This window comes from Pipistrellus hanaki, assembly GCF_964339955.1.
Source record: "Pipistrellus hanaki genome assembly, chromosome: 19".
NCBI classification, from domain to species: Eukaryota; Metazoa; Chordata; class Mammalia; order Chiroptera; family Vespertilionidae; genus Pipistrellus; species Pipistrellus hanaki.
This window is the reverse complement of record NC_140521.1, coordinates 15,594,692-15,622,382: the sequence shown is the minus strand read 5'-3', so window position 1 is coordinate 15,622,382 and position 27,691 is coordinate 15,594,692. Positions and strand designations below refer to the sequence as shown.

Sequence of the window (27,691 nt, the reverse complement as noted above, 5' to 3'; positions counted from 1 at the left end):
GGCATCCAGGAGCCCTGGGGACTCAGCATCAGGCAGCACTGACTGGTGTGCACCAAGGTCTTCCAAAGCCTGTCCATGGGGGCCCCTCCTTCACAGGTACCAGGGCCACCTTCCATCAGTGATGATCTCATGCACACCTGAGGCCTCCTCCCGGATGGTGGGCCTATACTCACTTAACATCATTTCACATCAGGAGACTGACAGAGACACGGGAAGCTCTCTGATGCCTTTGCTCATGGGGGTAGCCTCAGGAATGATGGCCTGGGGCAGCTCCTGGGACTCGAGCCCAACACTGAAAACCTCATGGTTTTTCCAAAGACCTCTAGCAGGGCAAATTGTCAATGTCTACGAGAGGGGATTTGGTATTCAGGGCCCCTCATACCCCTAACTGGCATTTTAAAATCTTCCCAGGTATAGTGGATGCTGATGCGCTGCCTCCTCTGGGAAGAGAGGATGTCTGCCCCAGGGGTGCGGGTGCTGGTGGTGGATAGCCTTCGCTCAGGTGCAGCTTTACGGGGATAGTGTCATGTGAAGAGATGACAGGTCACAGCCTTTTTGAGGGCAGCCCAGCTTCAGGACTGCTGTGCTAGCCCCCTCACCTCCAATAAAGAACATGTGTGAAGGGTCACCCTAGCTTCAGAATTCATCCTGTGAGCTGAGATATCCCACGTGACTGCAGTGCAACTCAACTTCTCCACCTGTCCAACCCTCTTCCTTTTCTTTCCTTCCACAAGGGTTGATTCCAAGAGTATCTTGAATAAAATTCGTACACGCTTTTGGGGGACCTGACCTACAACACCAAGCAAACAACTACCACTAGAGTTCCTTTGGCATCCTTACTATTCAGCAGTTCGCATACCTTCATGCATACATCCATATATGGATATTCACAATAAACAATGAAAGTAAGGCTCTTGATTCATGTCTCTGCTCAAAGTCGCCTTCTCAAAGGCCTTCCCTGACCAAACCTCTTCTCCTTCAGTCAATATACACATTTCTATTTTCTCATCCTTATCACCACCTGGTGTCTTGTATATTCATTTTTTGGTCATTTTCCTCATGAGAATGTGATCTTGTCTTGGTTTATTGCTACATCCCCCATGCTTAGATGTGTGCCTAGACTATTGCCAGCATTAAAGCGATATTGAAACACAAAGAAAATAATTTAATGTACCATGACTAAAAGCCAACTTAATGATAAATGGCATCTACTTAAATTCTAAATGTTTAATGTTCAATCCATGAAAGCACAAAACAACACTTAGTCTGGTCTGGTCTATGCAATATCTAATCAAGAAAAAGTAAAATTTCCAATTTGACCACCTTGGATTAATCACAGTAAAACAACAACAAAGCTACAAAACAACTAATGAAATAGAGACCAGATAGTTGAAAATGCTGAACAAATCCCGATTTGGAAATTGTGCATTTAGGAACATGGCCCTTCAGAGCTCTCAATTGATTTGGTGTTTGTGCTTTCTATCTCTTAAAACAACCAGCTGAACAATGCCGTGAAAGCGCATTGTCCAATATCAAATGTGCCCAGTGACATTTTCCCAGAACATCTTACCCCCTTTTCATCCACCACCAGCTGGGACGCAGTTCCCAGGGATTGAAGAGGAGCTCAAGCATGGCTGCTGAAATCTTAGATGAGAGGCCTATCTTTCGGAGAACACCAAATCCTCCGCAGAGCCGCGAGCATTGTTCTCAGGCTACCAACAACCAAGGAACCTTTGGGTGAAATCACCAGCACCATGACCTCATAGCTGTGGCCAACAGTTCTCCCAGTTCCTTTCACGACACAATGCACCAAACTGCTTTCTTACCTTTGGGGGAGATGTGTCGCCAGGTAACCGTGGGCTCCGGTCTGCCCGTTGCTATGCAGGTGAGGCTGATATTGTTTCCTTCGTTAATGGAGATATCTGAAGAAATCTCTACAATTTTGGGAGATACTGTGGAGACAAAAGCCAGTGGAAGGAAAATAAATATCCTGTGGAAACATCTCTTTGTTGTCTCACAATAATAGCTGGCAGAATAGCTCGGGGACTGAACTATAAGGGTTATGGGAACAAATGGAGAGAAATTAGAGGAATTATCTTAAACATAAAAGAAACAGCTTACCTTGAATTTATTGTCTATTTCCTCCTGTCTAAACCCAGAGTCAGGAAGTATTGATGGGAATGGATTTCAATGCAACACTATTGTCCTCGCCTCCACCCTCTTCCTGTCTGAACCCTCACCCAAGTCCCCTCCGACACTCATCCACAAGTCATTCTCCCCACTGCATTCAGAGTTGATGGAATACAGTTCTGAGCGTGTCACACCTCTGCCTAAACACCTCTAATTATTCCTTATTGCCCAGCTGATCATATCCACCCACTTTGTCTTAGGATAGCAGGCTGTTCAGGATCAAGTGTCAGACTATGTTACCATTGGTATTCCCACTGATTCTACCTCAACTTATCCCCTTGTCACCCCCAACACATCATGCCCTTCCTGATAATTAGGCATTTGGGGGTTTATATTGCTTCTTATGTCCTTCCTAAAAAACTTCCAGTCATCCTTTAAGGTGCAAATCAAATGTCACTTTGTTGCAGATTTTTTAAAAATATTTTTTTCATTGATTTCAGAGAGGAAGGGAGAGAGAGAAGGGAGAGAGAGAAATAATGATGAGAGAAACATCAATTAGCTGCCTCCTGCATGCCCCATTGGGGATCAAACCCACAACCTAGGCATGTGCCCTGGCTAGAAATCAAAGTGTGACCTCCTGGTTTATAGGTTGACACTCAACCCCTGAGCCATGCCAGCTGGGCAATGTTGCACCTTTTCTAACCCCTGTACCTCTCTGCCCTCCTGTAGGACTTTACATGCCAGCTTCTCATCTGCCTACTCACAGCCTGATGGGGAATTAAAAAATCTCTTTCTCTCTCTGATGCCTAAAACAATTCCTCAAAGGAAGGGAGAGGTTTGATTTAATTGGTAAATTTGGTAACAGGAACCCCACTCTGTTCGGTCTTTAGTTTGGGGGCCAGGCTCCCAATAAGGAGCTACGTTCTGTTGTGGTGTTCCTATTTCAAGTGTCCCAGGCCAATGTTCCACAGGTGTGGGAGGGCCATAGCACATCCAGGAGTTGTCTGTGGGCACCCATCTCATCTGGGGTTCTGAATTAGGAGCTAATTGTTGCTACACACCTAAGCTTAATTCTCCAGTATCATCAAAACTAGTGAATGTGATATTCAGTCTGTGCATGACTCTTCATTTGTCTTCCAATTGGTTTATAGAGTAATAATGTCACTTGGCACCTATCCCACTATGCAATGGTTATTGGCTAAGCATCTCCCATCCACTAGACCATGAGCTTTTTGATGGCCTGAGCCATGACTTACTTATATTTATATCCATAGTCAAAGCTCAACAGATATTTATTGGATGGGGATTATAATGGTTGTTTCAGCACCTTCCCAACCTGCTACACATTTTAACAACCTCAGAACCGGATCATTAACACACACCATTTCAGTTCTACTGACAGTGGATTTGACTCATTAATTCTTCACAAATTAACTGGCTCCTCCATCCAGCTCTCTTAAGTTTCTTCATATTAGTTTCTTTCCTTGAATAAACACCTGTCAAAGCCATCACAGTGGGCAATTCCGGGGCACATCATCTACCAGCATACAACACCATCTGGCCTCCTGGAGGTCCCAGGGAACCTGACCATCACCTCCATGCCCTGTTCCAAGGCCAGAGTGCAGCCCTCACATGGAAATGAGATGGTTGGAAATTTCAGGGCTCATCTTTCCTCTGTCTGAAGCATTGATCCAGCACTTTTAATTGCACTGGATTTCATCCTTCACACAAAAGGAGATATCAAGAAGATGTTGCTGAAACCGGTTTGTTTCAGTGGATAGAATGTCAGCCTGCGGACTGAAGGGTCCCAGGTTCGATTCCAGTCAAGGACATGTACCTTGGTTGTGGGCACATCCCCAGAAGGGGGTGTGCAAGAGGCAGCTGATCAATGTTTCTCTCTCATTGATTTTTCTAACTCTATTCCTCTCTCTTCCTCTCCGTAAAAAATCAATAAAATATATTTTTTTTAAAAAGATGTCTTCCCTTAGCCTTTGTTCCTCCTTCTCCTTAAAATATTCTACCACTCTTTTCCACACTGCACACACTGGGCAGCTCATTAATAGGCACGAGTTCACATTATTTCCTTGTCCTCATGTCCTTGATGCTGATTTTGATCTCTTAGACTCTTCTCTCCAACTACCTATATTATTGGAATTGTTCAAGGCCTAGTTGTGTTACCACACCTTCTAGGTTTTCTGCATGATCTCCAAAGGGTGTGGCCTTTCTCTTCCTGCGGATTCCATAGCTTTTTCAAAGCATTTAAATTAATCTCTTTTGTTACATTTTCTCATCTGTTTTCTATGCTATGAATTATCTGAAGATGAGATATTGAGCAAGAGCCTTCCTCATTTCAAAACAAATCCGCTGTTCTGAATAGGGTGTCTTCCGTAAAGGAATGACCTTAATAATTTTTATTACTTTTTTAATCCTCATCTGAGGATGGTTTCCATTGATTTTCAAGAAAGGAAGGGAGAGAGGAAAAGAGAGAGGGAGAAAGAGGGAAGAAGTGAGGGAGAAAGGGAGGAGAGAGAGAAAGAAATGTCAATGTGACAGAGAAACAATGATTGGCTGCCTCCCATATGTACCCTGACCTGGGATCAAACCTGCAACCTGATCTGACCAGGAATTGAACCCACAACATTTTGGTGTATGGGACAATGCTCCAACCAACTGAGCCATCGAGCTAGGCACAATCCATCATTTTTATGTTTAAATTCACATTATGTTCAGATAGAAAGGCAGTGTGAGAGTGTGTGTGTGTGTGTGTGTGTGTGTGTGTGTGTGTGATTGCACATACATTTACCTGTACTCTCACAGGTATTTGGTGGGACAAAAACAATAGAGAATCAGTATGATGAGGGTTGAGGAGAGAACACTGGGTCTTATCATCCAGAACTTCTAAGACATAATGTTGCAACTAATGGCTATGTCACTTTAAAAGCTAGATTGATTCTTCCAAGACAGAATAATAATTGATGAGTTAATGACAGAACATCTGAATGGCTGACTATCTGAAAGATCCACATTTCTGAATTCTCTTAGTTCTAAAAGCATTTAAACTTGATGGAATTTATTCAGTGTTTTAACTGGAACATTCAGTTCTCCAAGCACCACTCCGCCAATCCATACATCCTCCTGGCCCCTGCACCTGGCCTTCTTTGGCAGCCATTGTCTTGCTTGCTTCTCAGAGGACAGGCTGCCTGCAGAGTGACAGTGGTGGCCTTGCAGACAGCGCTCCACTGTGCAGGTGAGTAATTTATAGATCTGGAAAGCACTCCAAGATGCTCTGCAAGGGATTATGTCACACCAACGCCATGCAATAAAATAAAAAAATGATGGACTTTGTGAATACAGGGTGATTTAGGGTTTACAGTTGGAAGTGTGCTTAAAGTACATTTTAAGTGGAAATCAGGTCGAGTAATGAATTACTTTTGCTTTGGAAGGGCTTCCTGGAAGTTCATTTTCCTGGCTCCTTACATGATAGCTAATCCGCTAATCATGCACTGGAGAACAATGGACAGTCCCCAAGTAGATCAGAAGGTGGTTTGGGCCAGAGCTGTCAGCAAAGTCAGTATATTAAATGAGACAATCACATCCCATCCTTGGAAGAATCATCGAGAATCGTCTCCCTCCCCACTAAAAACTGGAAAACATCCAACTCATGAACTGGAAGTTGGTGAAATGCTTGCTGTCCTTTGAATCCTGCCTGAGAGTGTAACCTAAAGGTGGAAAATTACCCCTGGGCAAGATTCAGAAGCCACCCATTGATGGCCACTGGCTGAGGTGTTTGACCAGAGGTACACTCCCCACTCTCAGAACTAAAGCAGAAGCCACTAGATGCTCCTAGTGGAAGCATGAAAATATGAAGTCTGTACTACAGGAGGTAATAGAGAGTATTGGTTGGGACCCTGGCTCTTTTTTTGTTCAAACTGGGTGACCTTAGCCAAGCTACTTGACCTCTCTGTGCCTTCTTTATTCATCCCTGCCATGGAGTTGATAATCACATGTCTTTCACAGAGTTTATTTGAGAATTTAAGGAATAAGTTTATTAAATACAGTTAGAGAAGCTCCTAGTAATATCAAGTGCTCAATAAGTGAGTTTTAGATTGTGTGTGCTTGGCAAACACATGTATATATCTTCAACAAAGATGGAGGATCAATGCATTGTAACCGACTCAAGAAGGAATGAAATACAAGATCAATGACTAAATTAGAGCTAGATTATAGAATGGCCTAAATAGCTAGGTTCTGAATTTTAACTCTATCCTACAGGTAATTGCAAGCTTCAAAAAAATTTTTAATGGAATACTGTATATTTTAAATTTACTTTAAGCAAAATAACCGGGTAACGATGCATCCCAGTGAAAACAGAAATTGGAGTTAGAGAAAATCAATCTATATGAGATTTCCAAGGCCTGGGTTAAGTGGTTGCCTCTATAAGGATGGAGGGGAAAGGTGGATTTGAAAGCATTGCCATGGGAGATGAGCCAGAGCTGGCTGGTACCCTTGATGGGGGAATAGGAATACAGAATCCAATATGAACACCACTTTATTCAAGAGCAGCTAATGGCTGAGCTAGCAGATCTCTGGGTAGTATAGGGAGAACTAATATTGTGGAGATCAGTCTAACTACTTTGATTCTGTTTTAGACATCTGTAGTGAGATGACAAGGGGTAGTGTGATTGGAATGATACAATCAAAGGTCTTGGGTGAGGTCTGAGATCTGCTAAGAGTTCATGGTTTCATAAAAAGGCACTCAACTTGTTTCTATAGACATGCCTGCCATAGATCTAGAAAACACACACATGTGGACACAGAGAGACTGGGAAGTGGGTAGGTGATGTTTGGGAGGAAAAGCAGAGCCTGATGAGTCCCACTCTGGATACAGTTCCACACCATTACATTATGTTAAGGTTCAGCCTGCCTGGTATTGAATTTTAATTCAAATGTGTAAATAGTTAAATAACATAATTATTAAAACAGTATTATAGAGAACTTCCCCAGTCTTGGTTTAGCTTCCACTGCCCAGGTGTTAAGTTTTAATAATTATGTCATTAATAAATAGCAATTTGCTGTTTTTAGCACCCGGTAGATATCCTATTAAATCCAAATTAAGATGCTTTATTAAGCACTGCACAGTCCTGTGGGGCTGAGCTGCCTGGACCGGGTTACTCTGCACACGCAGATCTATGCATACCAGACAGCTTCCGTTGCTGCCTGTGGCATTTCTCCCCATGCCTCCTCCTTCCTCCATGGAGTGAAGATCCAAGATGCCCATGGCAACTCATACAGTTCCCACAGCAAGGGTGGCATCACTGCTATGGCTTGGGACCTTGGTCTTTATGGAATCACGAGGACCAATCTGGGGTGCCCTCAACTAGCCTGCTTTGCAGACCCCACACAGACACTTGGGCCTTTGTCAATAGCCTGGTGCCTGAATGTTCACTCTGGATCAGAAAACTCTTATGGGCACAACTGAGCTGATGCCTGTTTGTGGACTAATCTGTCTTTTCACACTGGCCACTGTGGACCAAGGCAAACTCTAGGGCAAAGCTGACTTGTGAAGCTGTGAATTCAAGCTATGGAAAGTATGCATGATCTAGAACCTTCTGCCTCTCATCCAGAGTGAACAAAGAGGTGAGGCCATCATGGAGCATGAGGCCAAGCTACTGCCTTGGCTTCAATGACCCTCAATGAACCAGGGTTCATCCTGTCTCCCTCTCCACACACATCCCATGTCATTCTCTTTTAGTCACTGGCCTCCTTTCCTCCTGAAACACAGAGACATTCGTTGGATCGGTCCTCTCTGCTTGTCTTTCTTCCTGCCTTTTGCCTAGCTGGTTCTGTCTCATGCTTTATTTTTTTTAAATATATTGTATTAATTTTTTACAGAGAAGAAGAGAGAGGGATAGAGAGTTAGAAACATCAATGAGACCCCCTATTGGGCATGTGCCCGCAACTCTATCCTACAGGTAATTGCAAGTACATGCCCTTAACTGGAATCCAACCCGGGACCTTTCAGTCTGCAGGCCGATGCTCTTTCCACTGAGCCAAACCGGTTTTGGCCTGTCTCATGCTTTAAATCTTTGTTCCTCTAGGCAGCCTTCCTTGATCACCTTTTTAAAAGTACAACTCCCATACTAGATTGTTGCATAACTGTCAGTTCTCTCAAATAAAATGTGTGTTGTTGGTTGTCTTATTCATTGATGGATTCAGTACATACCGTAATATCTGGCATAGTTCGAATTCAACAGATACTTTTTTGAATGAATGAGAGTGTTCTCACAAGGCTGTATGGAAATGCAAATAAATTGACATGAATAAACTTGCTCAAGAGCTTTCAATAGCCTCCAAAGACTCTCAGCATCTATAATAACACCGGCAGTTACCATTTGTTAAATACCTGCTGTATGACTGGTGTTTTGCATATATTACCTTTATTTATTTTACCCCTGCATTCAACCCACAAGTAGATATTATTTCTAAAGTGGTATTATTCCTAATTGTCCTGGTTTACTTGGAACTAAACAGTTTCCCAGAATATGGGATTTTGGGACTTCCAGTGCTGAAACCAGAAAAGTCTCAGGGAAATGGGCAAGTGTTGGTCACCCTAATTATTTCCTTTCCCACATTTTACAAAGAGGGTACTTATATTTAGAGTGGTCAAGAAACTTGTTCAAAAACCTTAAATTAAAAATTGTAGAGTTACAAAGTGTTGTGTTTTAATGAGGGATTATGTGGGTTAGAAAATAAATACACACAGAATAATGGATGCATACATAAAAAGATAAATGTAAATCATACACACACACACACACACACACACACACACACACACTAGTGGCTCGGTGCATGAAATTCATGCACGAGGTGGGGGTGTCCCTCAGCCTAGCCTGCAACCTCTCCAATCTGAGATCCCTCGGGGGATATCCAACTGCCAGTTTAGGCCCAATCCCTGGACTGGCAGTCAGACATCCCTCTCACAATCCAGGACCATTGGCTCCTAACCACTCACCTGCCTGCCTGCCTGATTGTCCCTAACCACTTCTGCCTGTCAGCCTGATCACCCTTAACTGCTCCCCTGCTGGCCTGATTGATATCTATCTGCTTCCCTGCCAGCCTGATAGCCTCCAACTGCCCTCCCCTGCTGATTTGATCACCCCCAAGGGCTTTTATTAGTATAGATACATATACATACTTATACATACACATACACATATACATACACATACACATACACACACATATATATATATATATACACACACACACATATACATTTTTTTCCTGGATCAGGGGGAAAAGAAAACTAGGAAAATTATATGTTAAACATGAAGTACTATTCAATGTGACTTATCAGTGTTACTAAAAATGCATACCTCTGGACATTAGGGGAAACAGGTTCATTGGGCACAGGGGGTGATTTGGTTTAGAGACTGAGAGGAGCACGCCTCCTCCCTGCCTCCATGGCAGATGCCAACCTCTTCTTCAGAGGCTCTGGTGGCTGCCCCATGTGAGGGCACCGGGTGTAGCCCCAAGGGGGACCCTTCTCCAGGCCAGCGATGCACTTGTTGCTTCCTCTTCCCAGGAGGCACAGGCTAGATTCCATTCAGAATCCCAAATTATTGTAGATGCTGGGCAGGCGGGGGGCTCCATGGTGACAGCCCCAGGCTGACTGTTATTCTCTTTACCAGAACCCTCCTGTCATCCCTTACATCTCTTTCTTCCTCTGTCTCCACATTCAAAGCATTCATGTTTGTTGGAAAGTCAGAAGCCCTGGGAGGAAAGTGAGCGCTTTATTTGGGATTAGTCATAAACCACTGGTTCAGTGGTTTGGAATGTGCTCCTCACAGGAGGAGCTGAGATGTGGGAGGAAGTGCTGATGGGCTCTGCTCCCGACCCAGTGCAGTCATTCCTGATGGAGACACGGGAGGCCGAAGTCAGCACCATGCATGCCTCACTCCAGGCTTTCCTGCTTCCGGGCAGATTAATATCCATTGAGTTTCACAGCAACCAGCCTGCAACCATCAGTGCTCCATCATACTTGGCAATGTCCAAGAAATTGTTAAGGCCTATCTCTTCATCAAGGGTTGAATGTGGAACAGAGGGGAATTATTGCTAATCGTGGCATGAATCCGACATCAGGTAGGCCTGGTTGCTTGGCAGCTTCTAGAATAAGGGCATGTGCTTTGGGTTGAATGCCCCTGATTGGCTTCAGGTCCAGCCCCAAACAGGACCAGCTCAGGCAGGATGGGAAGGAAGGACCCCTGAACATGGTCCATGCCCAGCACTTTGCTGGGAGCTTAACATTTGCTTCTTCCTCTTAAATCCTCACAATAACTTGGAAATTATTCCCACTGTTCGGCAAAGACAAACTCAGGGAGGTTAAGCAACAAGCTTCGTTATATAGGAAGTGAGACCACTGCAATATCTCTAGTAAGGTGTATCTAAAAATAAATTAGCTACTTCCCATATATTTTCCATTTAATCCACAACACAAGGCTTTACATGGCTAATAATGTGCTCAGAGACACTAAGCTAGAAAATGGCAGAACTCAGATCCAAGCTCTTCTTTTCTCTTTTGTTATTATTTTATTTTACTTTTTATTAAATTTATCAGGGTGACATTGGTTGATACAATTATATGGGTTTCAGGGATACAATTCTATAGTACATCATCTGCATGTTGTATGCTGTGTTCACCACTCCAAATCATGTCTCTCCATCACCATCAATGCCCCCATTTGCCTTCTCCTACCTCCCCACCCCCTTTCCCTATTAGTCACCACACTGTTGTCTGTCTATGACTTTTTTAATGTATTTTTTCTTAATCCCTTCACCTTTTTCACCCTGCCCCTCTTCCCCCATCCCTTTGATAGTGTCAGCTTGTTCTCTGTTTTTTTGTGTTTTTGTTTTTTTTTTATGAATCAGTTTTTCCGTCTTGTTTGTTAGTTTCTTTTGTTCCTTCGATTCCACAAAGAAGTGAAATCTGATGGTATGTGTCAGCTTCTGCCTGACTTATTTCACTGGGCATAATACTCTCCAGGTCAAACCCAACCTTTTCCTATAGGGTTTGGGATCAAATGACATGTGTAGGTATAATTAAAAGCACTTAGTGAACTGTTAATCACTCTACACATAAATGCTATTGTGATTGAGGCAGTCAGACTTCCATCAATTAGTGGTAAACAGCATAATTATCTGCTGTAAAAAGCAGCCTGGAAATGCTGGCTGGATTTCTTTATAGCATCTTTTGACATGTGCAATTTCCTCACCTGCATGTCACAGGTAGGGGCTCCAAAGAAATGTTGGTCCCTCCTGTTCCTAATTTCTCCTCACTGGGAACTGTTTATTCCTCTGGTTCCCACCAGCTTGCCTGAGCTTTGCCTTATCCTTTGAGGCTTGGCCTCGAGGCGTCTTTAAGCATTTCCTTTGCTCCATTGGCATATGGCGTCTCATGATGTCTCTCTTCCCAAAGCAAAAATGCAGCTGATGTGCATGAAACTCGAGTGACCAGTGAGGAAAAGCTGTACACCTGCATCTGTGACTTCTGTCACATCTCATGTCCCCTTAGCTGTTTCTCTCCCCCAGAAATATTTTTTTTTGCACAAACTCCAAAAGGTCTTCAGAGAAAGGAGACACAGATCCCAGATGGCTCACGACACAGTGCCAGGCTCCCTCGGTAGCCCTGGCCTTAGCTAGGGGACCTTTTCATTCATTTCAGTTTTAGGGTCTGCAGTTCCTGTGGTGGTACCACCTCATTTTCTTCCTTCCTTCCTTCTTTCCTTCCTTCCTTCCTTCCTTCCTTCCTTCCTTCCTTCCTTCCTTCCTTCCTTCTCTTCCTCCTCCTCCTCCTCCTCCTCCTCCTCCTCCTCCTCCTCCTCTTCTTCTTCTTCTTCTTATTCTTATTCTTATTCTTATTCTTATTCTTATTCTTATTCTTGTTTTGTTAATAGAGCATTTTTAAAATTGATTTGCAGGGAGATTGGAGAGAGAGGGAAAGAGAAATGATGAGGGAGCAACACATCAATAGGTTGCCTCCTGCAGAAGCCCTGACCAGGGCTAGGGCCTGCAACCAAGGTACTTGCCCTTGACCAGAATCAAATCCGGGACCCTTTGGTCTGCAGGCTGATACTCTGTCCTGGTAGGGCCCACTTCATTTTCAACAGGGCTCCTTTTTCTCTAAATTCAGAAAGGTTCGATAACTATTCTCCTTAGATAGATGCTCTTGCGTCTGCTCAGAAAGCTACCTTGTGGAGAAAGGAATGGCCTTTCTACAATAGTGAATGCCCTCACCACCCCCAGGTGATGCTCATGCTTCCCCATCTTGACAGAGCACAAGTAAACCAGCATGTGCACATAATGCATATGCCATCTTAGTCTCTCAGGCTCCTGGCAACCTTCCTCTGTGCTCACAGTCTCCTCTGGCCCTTAATACTGCCCCAAAGGTAGGCACCACCATGCCCATCTCCCAGGCTGCCCATCGGGTTAGATGGAGGCAGCAGGGCAGGGACAGGGCACCTGCCTCCCAGTGCTCCTGTGACCTGCTCTGCAAAAGCCTGCATCTCCGGGCTGTCGATCTGCTCGCTGCCAACAGTGCCAGGCTCACTTACATTTTCCGCTGCCTCCATGGCGTCATCAGCACTATAATTCCTAATTGCCTGAAAGCACTGATAGTTATGCACTCAACACAAGCTATAAAACCATAGGCGGTGGGGAATTGTGCTGAGCGCCAGGAGGAGGGCTGTGGTGAAGTCCCCCGCAGCCCACCCTCGGCTGTGGAATGGTGCCGATTCTTCCACAGCCTCTCCTCTCTCCCCCCAGTACCTGCAGGGCTGAATTCAGGGGAAGGCAGGTGGCCCCCGAGGGAGTTCCCACCTCTCTCCATCAGAAACCCATGTGGCTTCTGCTGGAAACTTGAGAACCAGAGTTCCGCCCACACTCCCTGTACCGTTGTCTCTGGGAATAACTCAAGCGAGTGGAAGAAACATCTCATTATCTGGCCTTGAATCCTGCAGCCCTGAATGTGGTCCCACCGCTGTCCAGAGGAGCTTGTCAATTGGTGCTCAAGTGAGTTTTTTGTTCCGAGGCCTTATTGCCACTAAATCCCTCCTAAAGGTTAAGGTCTGCAGCAGATCAAGGTGCCGGCCCTTTCTTTTCCAGCTCAAGGGCGAGAGGCAAGCAGGCGGTTTCCAGCTACAAGTTCTCAGCCACGGCAGAGCTCTGCTAATCCCCTGCGAAATGTCACAGCGCGGAGCGGAGAGAGTGCGGTGGGAGAGAGAAAGAAGTTTCAACATGACTTCTTGTTAATACAAAGCTTGTCAAATGCATCACCTAGAAGCACTGAATGTCTTTATTAGATTCCTTTATCTCCCCCTGAGATTGGAGGGATGGAGCCACGGGCTTCTCGGTGGAGATGCCATCATCCGGAAACTAATTAAAGGAGCTGGGCGCTCTCGCACTCTGGAGGAACAAAACGCATCGGCAACAGAAGTAAAATATTATATATATATTTACACGTGCACTTTATAGTCAAAAGGGCAAGTTGGGGATTTGACAAGAACTCTCTAGCCCTCATCAGCTTGGTGGGCGGAAGTGGCCCGTCAGAATGTAGGTGGATCCTGGCAGGAGGCTGGCTGCTCCCAGCATCATTGGGGTTGGCCTCCTATCCTGGTACGGAGGAGTGGAGAGTCTCTGATCATTTATTGTGGGAAAATGCAATCACAAGGTCCTCACGCCAGCATCCGTCCTTCCCGATAGAGATGTCCCTCTTTGAACAACATTCGTGCATCTGTGCACATGTGCCTGGCCACTCTCTCCAAAGTATTTCTGGTTACTACTGCTGAATCACTGGTCTCTTCTCAAATGACAGTCCTCTCTCATGTCAGGCATGGCTTTATGTACCATCAGATGCTCATGGTTTCCAAGTCCATGACCAGCCCTCATCTCTCCTCTTCACTCTCATAGATCGTATTCTGGTTCAACACATTTTTTAGCTGTGTGGACATAGACCTGATTTTTTCTCTTTGTAAAAAAAAATATGATCTAATGAGTACCCTTAATATAGGGTTACTGTAGGGATTCAATGAACCCATACACATGATATTGAGCATATATTGTGTGCTCAATAAAGAATAGTGATTTAGCCAATTTGCCATCTTTATTTAATGGCTCAATAGACAAATTTCACTTACTATGTCCCAAACATAGTAATTCCTTATTATGAATACCCTACCTCCCATCCTAATTACCCCATCCTAGTTCATGATGTTACCATCTAACCAACTGCTGGAAACAATAGCACAAGAATCATCTGTGGTTTCTCTTTTCCCCGTTTCCTAAGTCCTGTTCTATTTATCTCAAAACAACATTCTTGCCTGGCCAGCCTGGCTCAATGGTTGAGCATTGGCCTATGAACCAGGAGGTTATGATTCAATTCTTGGGTTGCGGGTTCAATCCCCAATGTAGGGAGTGCAAGGAGCAGCTGATCAAGGATTCTATCTCATCATTGATGGTTCTATCTCTCTCTCCCTCCCCCTTCCTCTTTGAAATCAATAAAAATATATTTGAAAGAAGAAAAAATATGTTCATACTGACTTGATATTATTTTCTTCCCTCTTCCTACCCATGTCTGACATCTCTCTTCTGGTTTTCCTGTTTCTACTATTTACACAGTGTCTTATTCTCTGTGTCATAGCGGGAATGATTAAAAACAATATAGAACAGATGCTATCATTCTCTGTCTGAAAACCTCCACTGGCACCTGATTGCAGTTAGAAAGGAAGTGAGAGCTGTGTCACTGAGAGCTGGCACAGCTGGCCCCGGCGGAGCACTGACTTTATCGTGGACTACTTTGCCCAGACTTCACTCAGTGCCAGCCCCATGACCCACATTCTGTTCCACCAAGGTGCCAAGCTGGTTCCTCCCTTGGGCCTTTGCAGTCTCTGTCCCTTCTCCTGCAATGCTCTTTCCCGGGTTTTCAGATGGTGAGTTATCAGGTTATGTCTCATTTCCATGGTCGCACTCTGCATCCTTCCTGACGGTGCTATCTAAACTAGCTCCCTGCTCCTCCCCATCCTCTGCTTTAGCATTTTGTATGGCACCTGCCCATCTCCTCCAGGTCTCCGGGATGTGTTTGTTGTCTGTTGTTTCTCTTATTTCATTGGACTGTAAACCGTAGGAGGACAGAATGATATCCGTATCTCCCCAACTCTTCCTTGCTGCCTGGGACAGTGTCCAGCACATAGTGAGGAAACAATAAATAGATTTGGAATGTATAATCTCCCTGGTCAGAATCAATTTTTCCTTTATTTGTCCTTTTGCAGCCCTTTGTTCAATCTACTTGCATACAACATGTCACATTCTGTCCTAGTAACTGTTGGTACATACACCTAGCACCTTCACTAGATGATGAGACTCATAAAGGAAAGATCTCTAATACATTTAACTCTTTCCTGTGCTTCACCTTCACACCTGTGCATGGAGCAGTGTTCCTTGCACATAGTAGGGGTACAACAAATGATTGTTCATGTGTACATTTGAACTGAATCTTGCACTTTATTTTTCCTATGGCTCTGTCATTAAGTGACACGTTTCTGGTAAAACGTTTCACAGCCTAACGATTGACACTGGGATGATTAAACTATTACTGCCATGCACACCCCAAAGCCACACAGATGTTCTGTGTGTTCATGCATACACACACACACACACACACACACCCTTAGTGTAATCAGAGGGGAGGGCAGCCGCATTTCTTATTACAGAACTTGCTGCTTGCCATGAAGCCAGAGAAAGTGTCAACATGCATTGGAGAAGTCCAAGTGCAGTTTCTTCCTTGAAGGTACTAGGTCTTCAAAGGAAACAAGGGCCTAAGAGCTACTCTTCTTTAACCCAGAAAAGCTAAACAGAAAATCTGTCACTGGGCAATACAGTGAAAACAGGTCTGTGATCCTGAAGGTAAATCAGTGACTTCAGTTCTCCTCCCCAGTGACTTCAATTCTCCTCTCATCTCCAGGGAACATAGGACTGGTGTCTCCAAGCTGAAATATTGGTTAAAAGCTGTTCTTTAAATACATGTGGGTTATTTCTTGTCTGACTGGCTGTACATTTTGGTGATCTGCCTAGATGCTTAAAAAGACACACAGAAAAATAAATTTCAGTCCCTTCATGCACACACTATGGACTTTCATCTTTGCTCTTATCTTAGGCCTCTCTTCCCTTCTATTGGCCTCCACACCCTGGACCTTTCCAATGTCACTCAACATCAACATCAGAAAACACACAGGATGATGATGCACGGAGACTAATCGAATTCCCTGTAATTGCTATTCATCTTCAGCTGGGCCTCTTTGCTTTTTATTAATCGCTGGTGCTCACACCCTACATATCCTCTAACTCCAGACAAAAACTCATATATGCTTATTCCCAGAATCAAACTGGTTGGCAAAGGAGTCAGCTTCCATCCATGCTGTCAATCAGCGAGCCGGGGTCAGCAGAGACCACAAGCAGGGCAAGCTCTGGGTCAAGACGAGATTAGCATGAGTTAATGCACCGCCTTCCTTTGAAACCAGGCCCAGGCCCTGCTGAGACGGATCGATATTTAATAATTGTGAGATGCAGGCAAGCTCATGGAAGGGGGTCTCTTCTCCGCCCTCCTCGGGAGCTGTTCGCAACAGCATTGCATATACTGTTGGCAATTTCTATTTTTATCAGCGGAGCCATCTACTTCTAAAATGGGTAACAAATACAATAAGTTAACCCCCAGAAGACATCTGCCCAGACCATGTGGTTAGGGAGCCTCATGAGTTCATACGGGCAAGCCATAGAATTCTCCTTGCTGGAGATGGGGGCTGGGCAGGGTGTTCTGGAATCAGGAAGAGTTCATTTCTGAATGTCCTTATCAGTGTGGAATTTGAAAGCAGGCCTCCAGTTCTCAGCACAGGCTCTGCCCTCCTGGCTGCCTTCTCCATCAGGGTGGCCTGCACCAGGAATTTTCTGTTGTTCTCTAGCTTTCTCACCTATGATAGGATGGGCTTTGGCTAACCAGATGTTCTCAACATTGGCACTTAAAAAAAATACACACACACACACACACACACACACACACACACACACACACACACACGAGGCCCAGTGCAAAAATTTCGTGCACAGGGGTGAGAGGGTGATGGTGGTGAGGCTCAACCCAGCCTGCACCTCTCACAATCTGGGACCACTGGCTCCTAATTGCCCCACATGCTGGCCTGGTCGCCCCTCACTGACCCCCCTCGCCCCCCACAGGCCTGGTCACCCCACACAGCCTGCTCTTCAGTCATTTTTGTAGCCTTCTGTTAAGTCATTTGTTCGTCTCTCACTAACTCCCCGCCGGTCTTGTCACCCCACACAGTCTGCTATTCAGTCATTATTGCAAGGGCATCCTGACTAGTTTGCATAGTACCCTTTTATTAGTGTGTGTGTGTGTGTGTGTGTGTGTGTGTGTGTGTATAATTTACTTCAGAGAGGAAGGGAGAGGGAGAGAGAATAGAAATATCCATGATGAGAGAGAATCATTGATTGGCTGACTCCTGCTGCACCCCCATTGGGATTAAGCCTGCAAAGGTGGCATGGGACCTGACCAGGAATTAAACTGTAGCCTCCTGGTTCATAGGTCAAAGCTCAACCACTTAGCCATACCAGACAGCCTCAACCTTGGCACTTTTGTCATTTGGGCCTAGAGGTGTCCTTGCCATGGGGTGATGCCCTGTATATTGTAGGATGTCCAGTAGCATCCCTGACCTTTACCCACTAGATACCAACAGCATCACACTGCCCCCACCCAAAAAACTTGGACAAATAAGAATGTCTCAAGACAAACGTTCCCTGGTAAGTGACCGGCACACCCCTTGACACAGAACCCCTGGACTCACACGTTCTTGGGATGTCAGTTAAGTTGCCTAACTTGGTGCTCACAAAAACTCTAGAAGGCAAGACAATTATAGTTATTTCCATTTTATGAATGGATCCTGAGATAGCAACTCTTTGGTCTTAAAGTGTACCGTTCCAGCGCCCATGGCACTGCCTCTTAGGCACCCATGGCTGTGGTCTCTCTGACCTTATGCAGGAGGGCTGAATGCCTGGATAACTGGGCATGGAAGACCCTTGAGGCCATGTTCTCAGAGACGAGCTAGGGCTCCTGACAGGTGTGTGAGCATGACTGGTGCTTGACCCCATAGCAGAGAGAACATTTACTTGTCCCTGAATGACACCAACCACTCATGTGCCCTCCAACAGTCTCCACTTTGTGGGCACAGAGCTGGCCTGTGGCCTGTGTACCGTCACCGTGAAGCCCCACGGGAAAGGTGCTTATCTGGGGACCTTTTGATCTGCTTTCTGTTTGGTTCCCTTTTCTTCATTTTCCCTGAGAAGGAAGTCACTCAGTTGGTATGATTTGTATTTTTCCCTTTGTTTTCATTGCGTGCTTTTTAGACTTGTGTATCCTGAAAAACCACGATGCTCAGCAACACCATCGCTGGCTGCTTGGCACCCCCCACTCCACTTCATCTTTCCTTGGCGGTTCTGTTCAGTGAGTCCCAATATAGCGCTCTGCTCCCACACATCCCTTTGGGGTGAAATGCCTGCTCAGTCTGCTCAGGAAGGCAGTCTATTTTAGGCAGCGTGATCAAAGGCTCTAATAGCCCCAGATTAATGCATTCATTCCTGGCCAATGGAAGGAGCCACTGCACTGCTCAGCCTGAGCTCCTCACTGGAGGATGTGCCCTGGGTAATGAGCCATTCAGCAGCGACCACCCTGCACTGCTGGGGACCTGCAGAAGGGGGCAGAGATGGCCCCCAGCAGAGGCAGGGAAGGTGCAGAGAGTGGGGAGCCAATGGGAACCGCCTGTCTTAGGGAGCAGTTGTAAGAGCTGGAAGGTGTTTGCAGACACACACCTGCCCCCGGAGCAGCCGAGAAGCTGCTGTCTTGTGCTGAGGATGCCACAGATCGCATAGCACCTTTGTGCTTGTGAAGGCTGAGAAGTGAGGTGTATGGCCCAGAAAGTATGTCTCTGCTTTGAGCATTTAATTTCCCTAAAGAGTTTTCACTGCTCAGTTGCTTAGTAAACCCTTTCTGTTTTTTGTTTTTGTTTTTTAATATATTTTTATTTATTTCAGAGAGGAAGGGTGAGGGAGAGAGCGATAGAAATATCAATAATGAGAGAATCATAGATCAGCTTCCTCCTGCATGCCACGTACTGGGGATCTAGCCAGCAACCAGGACATGTACCCTGACCTCCTGGTTCAGAGGTGGATGGAAGCTTAACCACTGAGCAACACCGGCAAGGCAGGCAGTCTGTATCTGCTTTGAAAGTGATCCCTGATTGTGCAACTAGGAGAGTGGCATGGGAGAAACTACCCAACAATTTCAGCCTGCGCCTCTGAGTAAGTTTTCTATGTGGAGATTTTCAAGAGGGGGAAAGAGACAGAGTCAGAGAGAATTAGAAACATCGATGAGAAACATCGATCAGCTGCCTCTTGCACGCCCCCTACTGGGGATGTGCCCGCAACCAAGGTATGTGCCCTTCACTGGAATCGAACTTGTGACCTTTCAGTCCAAAGGCTGATGCTCTATCCACTGAGCCAAACTGGTTTCGGCCAGATATTATTTTTAAAAAATATTTTGTCTATAGACAGAAAAATTAGCAATGCATGTCTGTTCGTTTTGGAGTAAATTACCATGGCCCATTTTACAAACTATTGGGGAGGAAGAAGGTAGCTATTTGTGGTACAACAAAAATCACATGCAGTGGAATAACTGGAAGGATCACACTCCCATTTGGGGTGTTGCTTCTCATTAGACAAGCACAGGAGAAACTTCGCGTGAACTGTAAATGAGAACTTATTGCAGAGCCCTGCTCCCATGGAGGGAACGTCCTCTCTTGAGAAAGAAAAGTGAGATGAGAGTCTCAAATGAAACTGGAAAAGTTTTGCGATCTCTTGCAAAAAAATGTGGACTATAAGTGGACTATAAGTGTGCAGACCTATAAATCCACATATAAACACAGACTGGCATGCATACACACTTAATAGGGAGGGAAGGAGAGTGTGAGCAATAGATGGGCAGAGAGAGGATTTGGTGTTTAAGGATGTAATGTCTTCTGCATCAAATACATAAAACTTTTCATTTTGTTTTTCATTGTCAAGGACTTCTATTTCTATAGCACTGAACAGACCAGTGACTTTTTAAAAGGAACTAGGAGGGTAGCAGACCAGATACCATCATCAAGTTGTTAAACAACTTGCAAGAACAGTCTCAGCAAAAGAGTCTGCTGTGCTGAGGCAGAATAATATCATAATCCAAGCCAACAGAAATGAAAACAGAAGGCCCAGCCATACAGTTTCAGGAGCGTTGCCCCTAAATTGCAGAATCTGACCCGATGGCCTGTAGCATAGGGAGAGTACATTAATTTTGCCGTGTGACTCCAACTGATGGTCCACTACTTGTAACTAATAGTCTTTTCGCCACAACACTGGGAAGCTAATTTAGCATACCGCATACTGTCCTGTGCTGGAATGACATCAAAGCAAGAAATGCACCAGAGAAGGTTTAGGGTGCTGGTCCTTCCCTGGTCCTTCCTTCCAGCTACTAACATGGAGGGATGGAGCCAAGCTTCAGGTGGGATCAAAGGAGGGGCTCCACCTGCCTTTCTGCCAGGCAGAGGACTGGGAGTGTGGCAGGGCCTGACTCAGAAAGAAGCAGCTCTGCCTGGAGCCAACCTCCTCGACTTACCCAATAGCTGGCAGAAAGGTGTTCATAGACAGAACAGAGCCCCAGCTGTCTGTGGACCACAGGACCTGGGGCAGGGCAAGTGTCCTCCACCCCCAGGCCACGAAGGATCCAAAGAGAATGGGTCAGGGACAGGCGCCTGCTATAGGTCACTGGGTCAGCCCAGCCTTACCCAGCTTCTCCCAGACAGCAAAGGGGAGAGAGAAAGGAAACCCTTCCTTCAGATATAGTAAGAAGGTGGGAGTTTTGGTGGAATTTCCCTCTTCTGAGGTTGATGGGGCAGGAAGAACCAGGGATACCACCACACCCAGTCCATTGAAGGGTCTCCAACAACAAAACCGACTATTTGAAATGCACAATCCCTCCTCTCTTTCCTATTTTAGTTCAGTTGTAAGTATAGAAGATGCTGAGATGGAGTCATTTTCCAAGATAATAGCATAGGTGACATTCTCCAAGTAACTCCTGAGAAAGTGCTGCTTTCATTGCAGAAAGTTAAAGGGGTGAAGGTATCAGAGTCTAAAGTAATAATGGTGGTTGTCTGGCCATAGAGAACTCTGACCACAGGAAGTCCATACGATCCCATCCTTTAGATCAGCGAGAGTAAGCTTGTGCCTGGGCTGTCACACGTGTCTATTCATAATGTCCACAAAGCCAGAAACCCTTTATTTCTGCATCACAGCGTGGTGACTAGGATGAAAGCATTTCACACCAGTATTTTCCTAACCCTACTCGCCAGAACTTAACATGCCATGGGGATTCTTTCTATACAATGTGACAGTCTTGAAGGTGTTCATGCATTTTTATAAAAGTACTTTTCAATAATTAAATGTTTTGAGAACCATGTTCTGAATTCAGTTGGTCCCTTCCTCTTGCTTCTAACTAGATCATTTTGTTTCATCCAGTACCGGTATTTGTTTTCAAATGCCATAAAGAATGTGGCAGATCACCTGAGCAAGAATCTGTGACTTTAGTTTATTTTTTGTACAGGGGAACTAACGTTTCTGCAACTTCTTAGATCTATAGAAGATATACTTGCCTTGGGTTTTGCAAGGGATGTGGCGCTTATGCAAATGGCACCTGTGTGTGCAAAGGTGGTCATTTCTATTTCAGAATATCCTGTTAGGACACACAGCCCTTTGGCTCTTTCCCTTAATGGTGATTGCAAATTTGGCTCCGGAGTTCCATAAGTATGATGTCCTCTAATCTAAACTTTCTACTGGAATTAATATTTCTTCAGGAAAAAAAAAAAAAAGGTCTTCCCGGTATTCTGTTAAAGTTTCTAGCATGGTGGCTGGTGCCAAGCACAAACTGGAAATGATTAAAGCAGAGCGGCAGGAGTCAAGGTTCTCAGACACTCGGCCGGTTCCTGTCACTGCCAAGGTGGCCTGGGGGACGAGGTGCACTCATCTGAAAGAAGCTGGCACACCTCTCCCAGGACTCCTCTGGATCTTCACAGCCTCATCAGAAGTGTTGTCATGAATTCAGCAGCTGAAAAGGCATTCGCTGAGCACCTACTATGTGCCAGTCCCACATAACAGAGATGCAAATAAGACAGGAGCATTCAATTCGAGGGCACAGGAGCAGCTGGAGAAATGGATGACAGCTGCAATAATTACTGCAGTGCCGCTATGTGAAAGGCATGAGCCTAGTGTGATGGGAACACAGGGAGTGGTCTGGAAGGAGGGAGTCAGGAGAGGGAATGCAAAGACCGGCTGCCATGAGTTTGGGCCATATAGGAAATGCAGGAGTTGAAAGGCTGCAAAGAAGCATGCTATAGGAAGCAGAGATAGCATGAGTGGCAGAGGACAGTGGTAGAAAGATAATTTGGGTCTGTTTTGCAGTAATGTATATGACTTACTAACGCATTTGGATTTTATCTCATAGGAAACAGGAGCCATCAAAAGATTCTAAGCAAGAGAGTAACAAAATCAAATTTATATTTTGGGAAGATAATGCTGACAGCAATAGACACTGCATATCTCAGAGAGTACCGGTTAGAGGTAGTTAAGACTATCTCTACCACCACTATTACTATCTTCACGGCCTCACCCACCACCACTATTTTTCACTTTTCCCATGGCCTTACCTTCATTGAATACCTGTTGTTTGTGAGTGTTCAAAATGTTTTAAACTCACTGCCTCAATCAATCCTTGCAGTTACTCTATTTTACATGTGACGTAGAGCAAGATGAGGTAAAATGACTGACATCACCCCGCTAATGAGTGGTAGAAACATGCTCTAATATGGGAGCCCATACCCTTAATACCAATAACCTCATCATTGCTTGAAAGTGTCTAAAGTTGCCGAAACCGGTTTGGCTCAGTGGTAGAGCGTCTGTCTGCGGATTGAAGGGTCCCGGGTTCAATTCCTGTCAGGGGCACGTACGTTGGTTGCGGGCACAACCCTGGTAGGCAGCTGGTCGATGTTTCTCTCTCATTGATGTTTCTGGGTCTCTTTCTCTCTCCCTTCCTCTCTGTAAAAAATCAATAAAATACATTTTAAAAGAAAGAAAGTGTCTAAAGTTCTCTTTAGAAATGGAACAGGTTGATCTAAGAATGGAAAGAATAGAGTGAAAAAGGGTGAAGGAAGGTTTGATAGATGGAATTGCAAGTCTTGGTGACTTAAATAAACACCAGCAAAATAGATGTATATAATAAAGAAAAAGAAAAACTTCCAGATGATTTTGAGGCTTCTAGCTGAGTTGACTGAATGTATGTTGGTGTCACTTGTTAAAAAAAGAAAATGCATGCTGCACATTCCATGAGGTAAGTCTTCCCTTCCCCAATTGAAGGAAAGACTAACCTCATGTAGTATGCCAAGTGCATTTGCCATTATTTTAAGCTACTACCCAGAATGTGAATCTTCCTATATTTAAAAAATTCTAAATGGTTTGAGTCTAATCTGAAACCCGGTACAGTCAAAGAGCTGCAATATTGTGCTCTAGTCACTGTAAAATGGGCATATCTACTGCTCTCTGGCAACCAATGCCCTTGCCAAGGACTTTGCCTCTATAGAAAGTGATGAAAAGAGGCAGAAACAGTTTGAAATCCATTCTTGTTGCTATGTCTACTGCTCAGAGGTGTCAGAGGGCCAAGAAAATGCCTGTGTTAGCTGTGGTGGCCACATTACCCTGGAGACTCTCTGCATGGTGATATTTTTCTGTGTATTGACCTCCTTCCCATTTTTGAATCAACCTTCTGTCAATTACTTGAATTCTAAAATAACTCGCAATCAATCCCCTTTTCTGTTAAGTCAGCCTGAATCAATCTCTGTTGATTGACACCCAGCACCCAGTTAGGTACAGAAGATAATAAGAACAGCTTGAACTATGCTTAGTTCAAGTTGTCTGCAGGACATGCAGATTCAGATGCCCAGTAGGAAACATGTAATCAGGTGGAAATTTAGAAAAGAGCTAAGGCAGAGCACACCCTGATGATGGGCCAAAGCAATTTTGCCAGGCGAATTCCATGTCTGGGTAGCATTATCTGGAAAAGATATGAAGGAAGGAAACTCAAAGATGGAACTCAGAGAAATGCAGACATTTCTGATTTATGAGAATGACCAATGTGAACAAAAAGATGGGGAGGGAAGCCCTGACTGGTTTGGCTCAATGGATAGAGCCTGGGCCTGTAGACTGACGGGCCCCGGTTCTATTCTGGTCAGGGGCATGTGCCTTGGTTGTGGGCACATCCCCAGTAAGGTGTGTGCAGGGGGAAGTTGATCCATGTTTCTCTCTCATCAATGTTTCTGATTCTCTATTATTCTCTGTAAAAATCAATAATTTTTTTTAAAAGGATAGGGAGGGAGGGCTGACATGAAGTGGATCAGAGTTGGGTGAATGTCAGGAGAAAGTGGTTTCACAAAAAAATTGTTAAAGTGAGAATGTCAAAAAGAAGAGTGGTGGAAACTACATCAATATCAGCAGAAAGCATACCAAAAAGATGTCATGGAGTTGGGCAACAATCACTGGTGTCCTTAGGAGAACAGCTTTCCTCGTGCATTCTAACTTATTCTGAGAACCTGAAGTAAATTAAGTGGCTTTAATCTATAGTTATATTATATCCAAATAGCAGTGAGCCCAAATGACCCCCTCTCTTCCTCTTCTCTCCGCTCATTTCTTTTTTTTCTTCTTGTGAAACTCTTTCCAGAAAAGGCCTAATGTTTGCCTGGGGCTGGTGACAGTAGAAAACAATGGGAGGGTAACCTCCTGGCAGATCCTCCATGGTTTTTACTTGCTCACCTTCTCAGAAGAGGTGGAGTGAAGGTGGGAGCTGAACTACCTCCATGGTGACTACAAATGGATCCAGCTTACAGAGACTAGGGACTCGGGCCCTTGTGTTTATGGCCAGCTGCAGGACACAGATTATAGGAAATGTGGAAAGAACTTGGTTTTGTTTTTCTTCTCTGGGCTTAGAAACTTATGAGTTTGTAATACTCCAATCAGGAACAGACCAGAACTATTTATTTACGAAAGTTATTCAGTTGTATATAATTTCTATCACTTGTCCTGTTACTTTAAAGACTTAAACACTTTTTTCCCCTCCATTTTCCTTGTTCCTTCAAAGTTTTTTTGCTTTACTTCTTGGCTAACTCCTGCCTTTAATGATAATCCATCACTATTCAGTAGCTTCCTTAAAAGTCATGTTTGACTTAGCCTGACTGTCAACTTCTTTCTGTTGTCCCAATACCCTTGCTAATCATCTCCAACATCTCTCTATTATTAGATTCTTTCACCACTTTAAGGATACTCTTATACTCTTTCATCTTTACAGATTGTGTAATAATTTATTAAACTGTGAATACACACTACAAAGTGAATGAGAATCACCTTTTTATATCCAAACCCAGTCACCTTTCTCAGTGCCTATTCTATATATACCATGTGATCTTAATTTGATACCCATCATCGTTTAAAGAGGTGCAAGCCCTAGCTGGTTTGGCTCAGTGGACAGAACGTAAGTCTACAGACCGAAGGATCCCAGGTCCAATTCCAGTTAAGGGCACATACCTTGGTTGCAGACTCCTCCCTGGCCCAGGCCCTAGTTGAGGCTTGTGCAGAAGGCAACCAATGAATGTGTTTCTCATACCAATATTTCTCTCTGTCTTTCCCTCTCTCTAAAAATCAATAGAAAAATATCCTCAGGTGAGGGTTAAAATAAAAAATAAAATAAGAAATAAATAGGTTCAAGAAAATCAGATTTTCTAATAATTTTCTCAAAGTATATGAAAAATAACATTTTCATTATTATCATTCCCAGTTTTAGGTGAAGAAACAGAAGCAAAGAGAGGTTAAGGAACATGCCATAGTACTATGGACAGGTTTCAAAACAGCTGGCCTACCCCAGTGGTCACATGCTAAACCACTGTGCCACAGTATCCCGAAATCAAGGGTTTTCCCAATCCTTTAGCTTCCTTACTCCCCAGTCCAATCAGTCACCAAGTCCCAGGGATCCTTGCTGAGGAAGAATAATTCGACTCCCTATTTTCTCCATTATCAGGGCTAATAACCTTGGGCCATTCTCACTGCTCCCCTGAAATTGCTATGGTAGACTGTGCCCCTGTTGTCCCCTCTACACACCACCTTCCAAAATGACTTTTCATTATCTTTTCAGAAGTGTAAATGTCACCTACTTACAATATTTTAAAATATTCACTTTTCTCACAGGTTAATCATGTGTAACATCCTCAGCTGCTGAATGTATAAAACAAGAATCTTCAGGATCGGCACATTTACATCTCTGCAATCTTATCCTTTACTGCAGTGCCCCAGATTCTCATCCCTCCCCTCTCCCATTCTCTCAGAGCTTCTGCCTAACCACACCTATCCTCCTCTCCCAAAATTACCTCCTGTGCACCCACTCTGGTTCCTTGAATTGGTAGACACTCAGTGTTCACACAGCTAAGCCCTTTAAATCTAGACTCAGATCTGGAAGTCTCCCTTGATCCCTTCCACCTTGAAGCAATTTAGTTTGACCCTCTTTTTTTATTTCTCTAGCATCTTACAGCATTGCAGGGTATCAGGTGTTAATAGAGAGTAGAGATTCCTGAGAACAGCAATTTGCTTCCTTCCATCGCTGAATGCTCAGGCACTACAGAGCACCTCAAACATAGCAGGTACCCAATAACTGAATGCCAAAATAAAATCAGCTACAAAAAGTGGACACAGCTCACTTAAGTAATGTAATTATTTGACTAAAAACCTGAATTGCCGATTTTTCTTTGTTTTGAATCTATTAATCCACTGACAAGTTCAAAGATGAATTCTTTTAACTTACATCTTTCCATATTTTAAAAAAATGTTCTGAATAAAAATATTTCCTCCCCTATGTGGCCTATGTCTACAACTAATGAAATTGTTATTATTTGCATCTAATTTTTAATTTTCTCCCCCCCCCCATGCTTTACTGATGAACAAATGAGCACTCATCCATCTCCCACAAGTTTTAAAATAGAAAAATAACCTGCATTCACAGAAAGCAACGGGGTCAATTATCCAGGGAATATTTAAAACAATATTAAATTATCCATAAATATGATCTTTATCAAGTTATCCACAGTTATTCCGCTCTTGTCACAATAAATTTGAGGCATCTTATAATGAAACACAAAATAAAAAAAATGAAATAAACATGTAAAGTTCAAAGAAAAAAAGAGAATGCCTCAAATGGCAACCACAAATGCCAGCATAAATGTTGATGCTAAACTTTAAACTTCACTTTGAGCTTTCCTACAGAAATGGTAAAATAGGCATGATGTCTAGTTATATAGATGTTTTGCTAAGTGAGAAGGATCATTGC

The 27,691-nt window shown here is 44.1% G+C and overlaps 1 protein-coding gene across 4 annotated transcripts in view; it reads right to left on the bottom strand.

The window, feature by feature from the left end:
* NTM (neurotrimin) overlaps positions 1-27,691 on the bottom strand; it is a 356,476-nt gene that overhangs the window by 106,010 nt on the left and 222,775 nt on the right. For all 4 annotated transcript variants that reach the window (XM_084868345.1, XM_084868346.1, XM_084868347.1 and 1 more), the window contains exon 3: positions 1,827-1,952. In XM_084868345.1, coding sequence (XP_084724471.1) covers positions 1,827-1,952 — 126 coding nt within the window. The remainder of the gene's footprint in view (positions 1-1,826; positions 1,953-27,691) is intronic.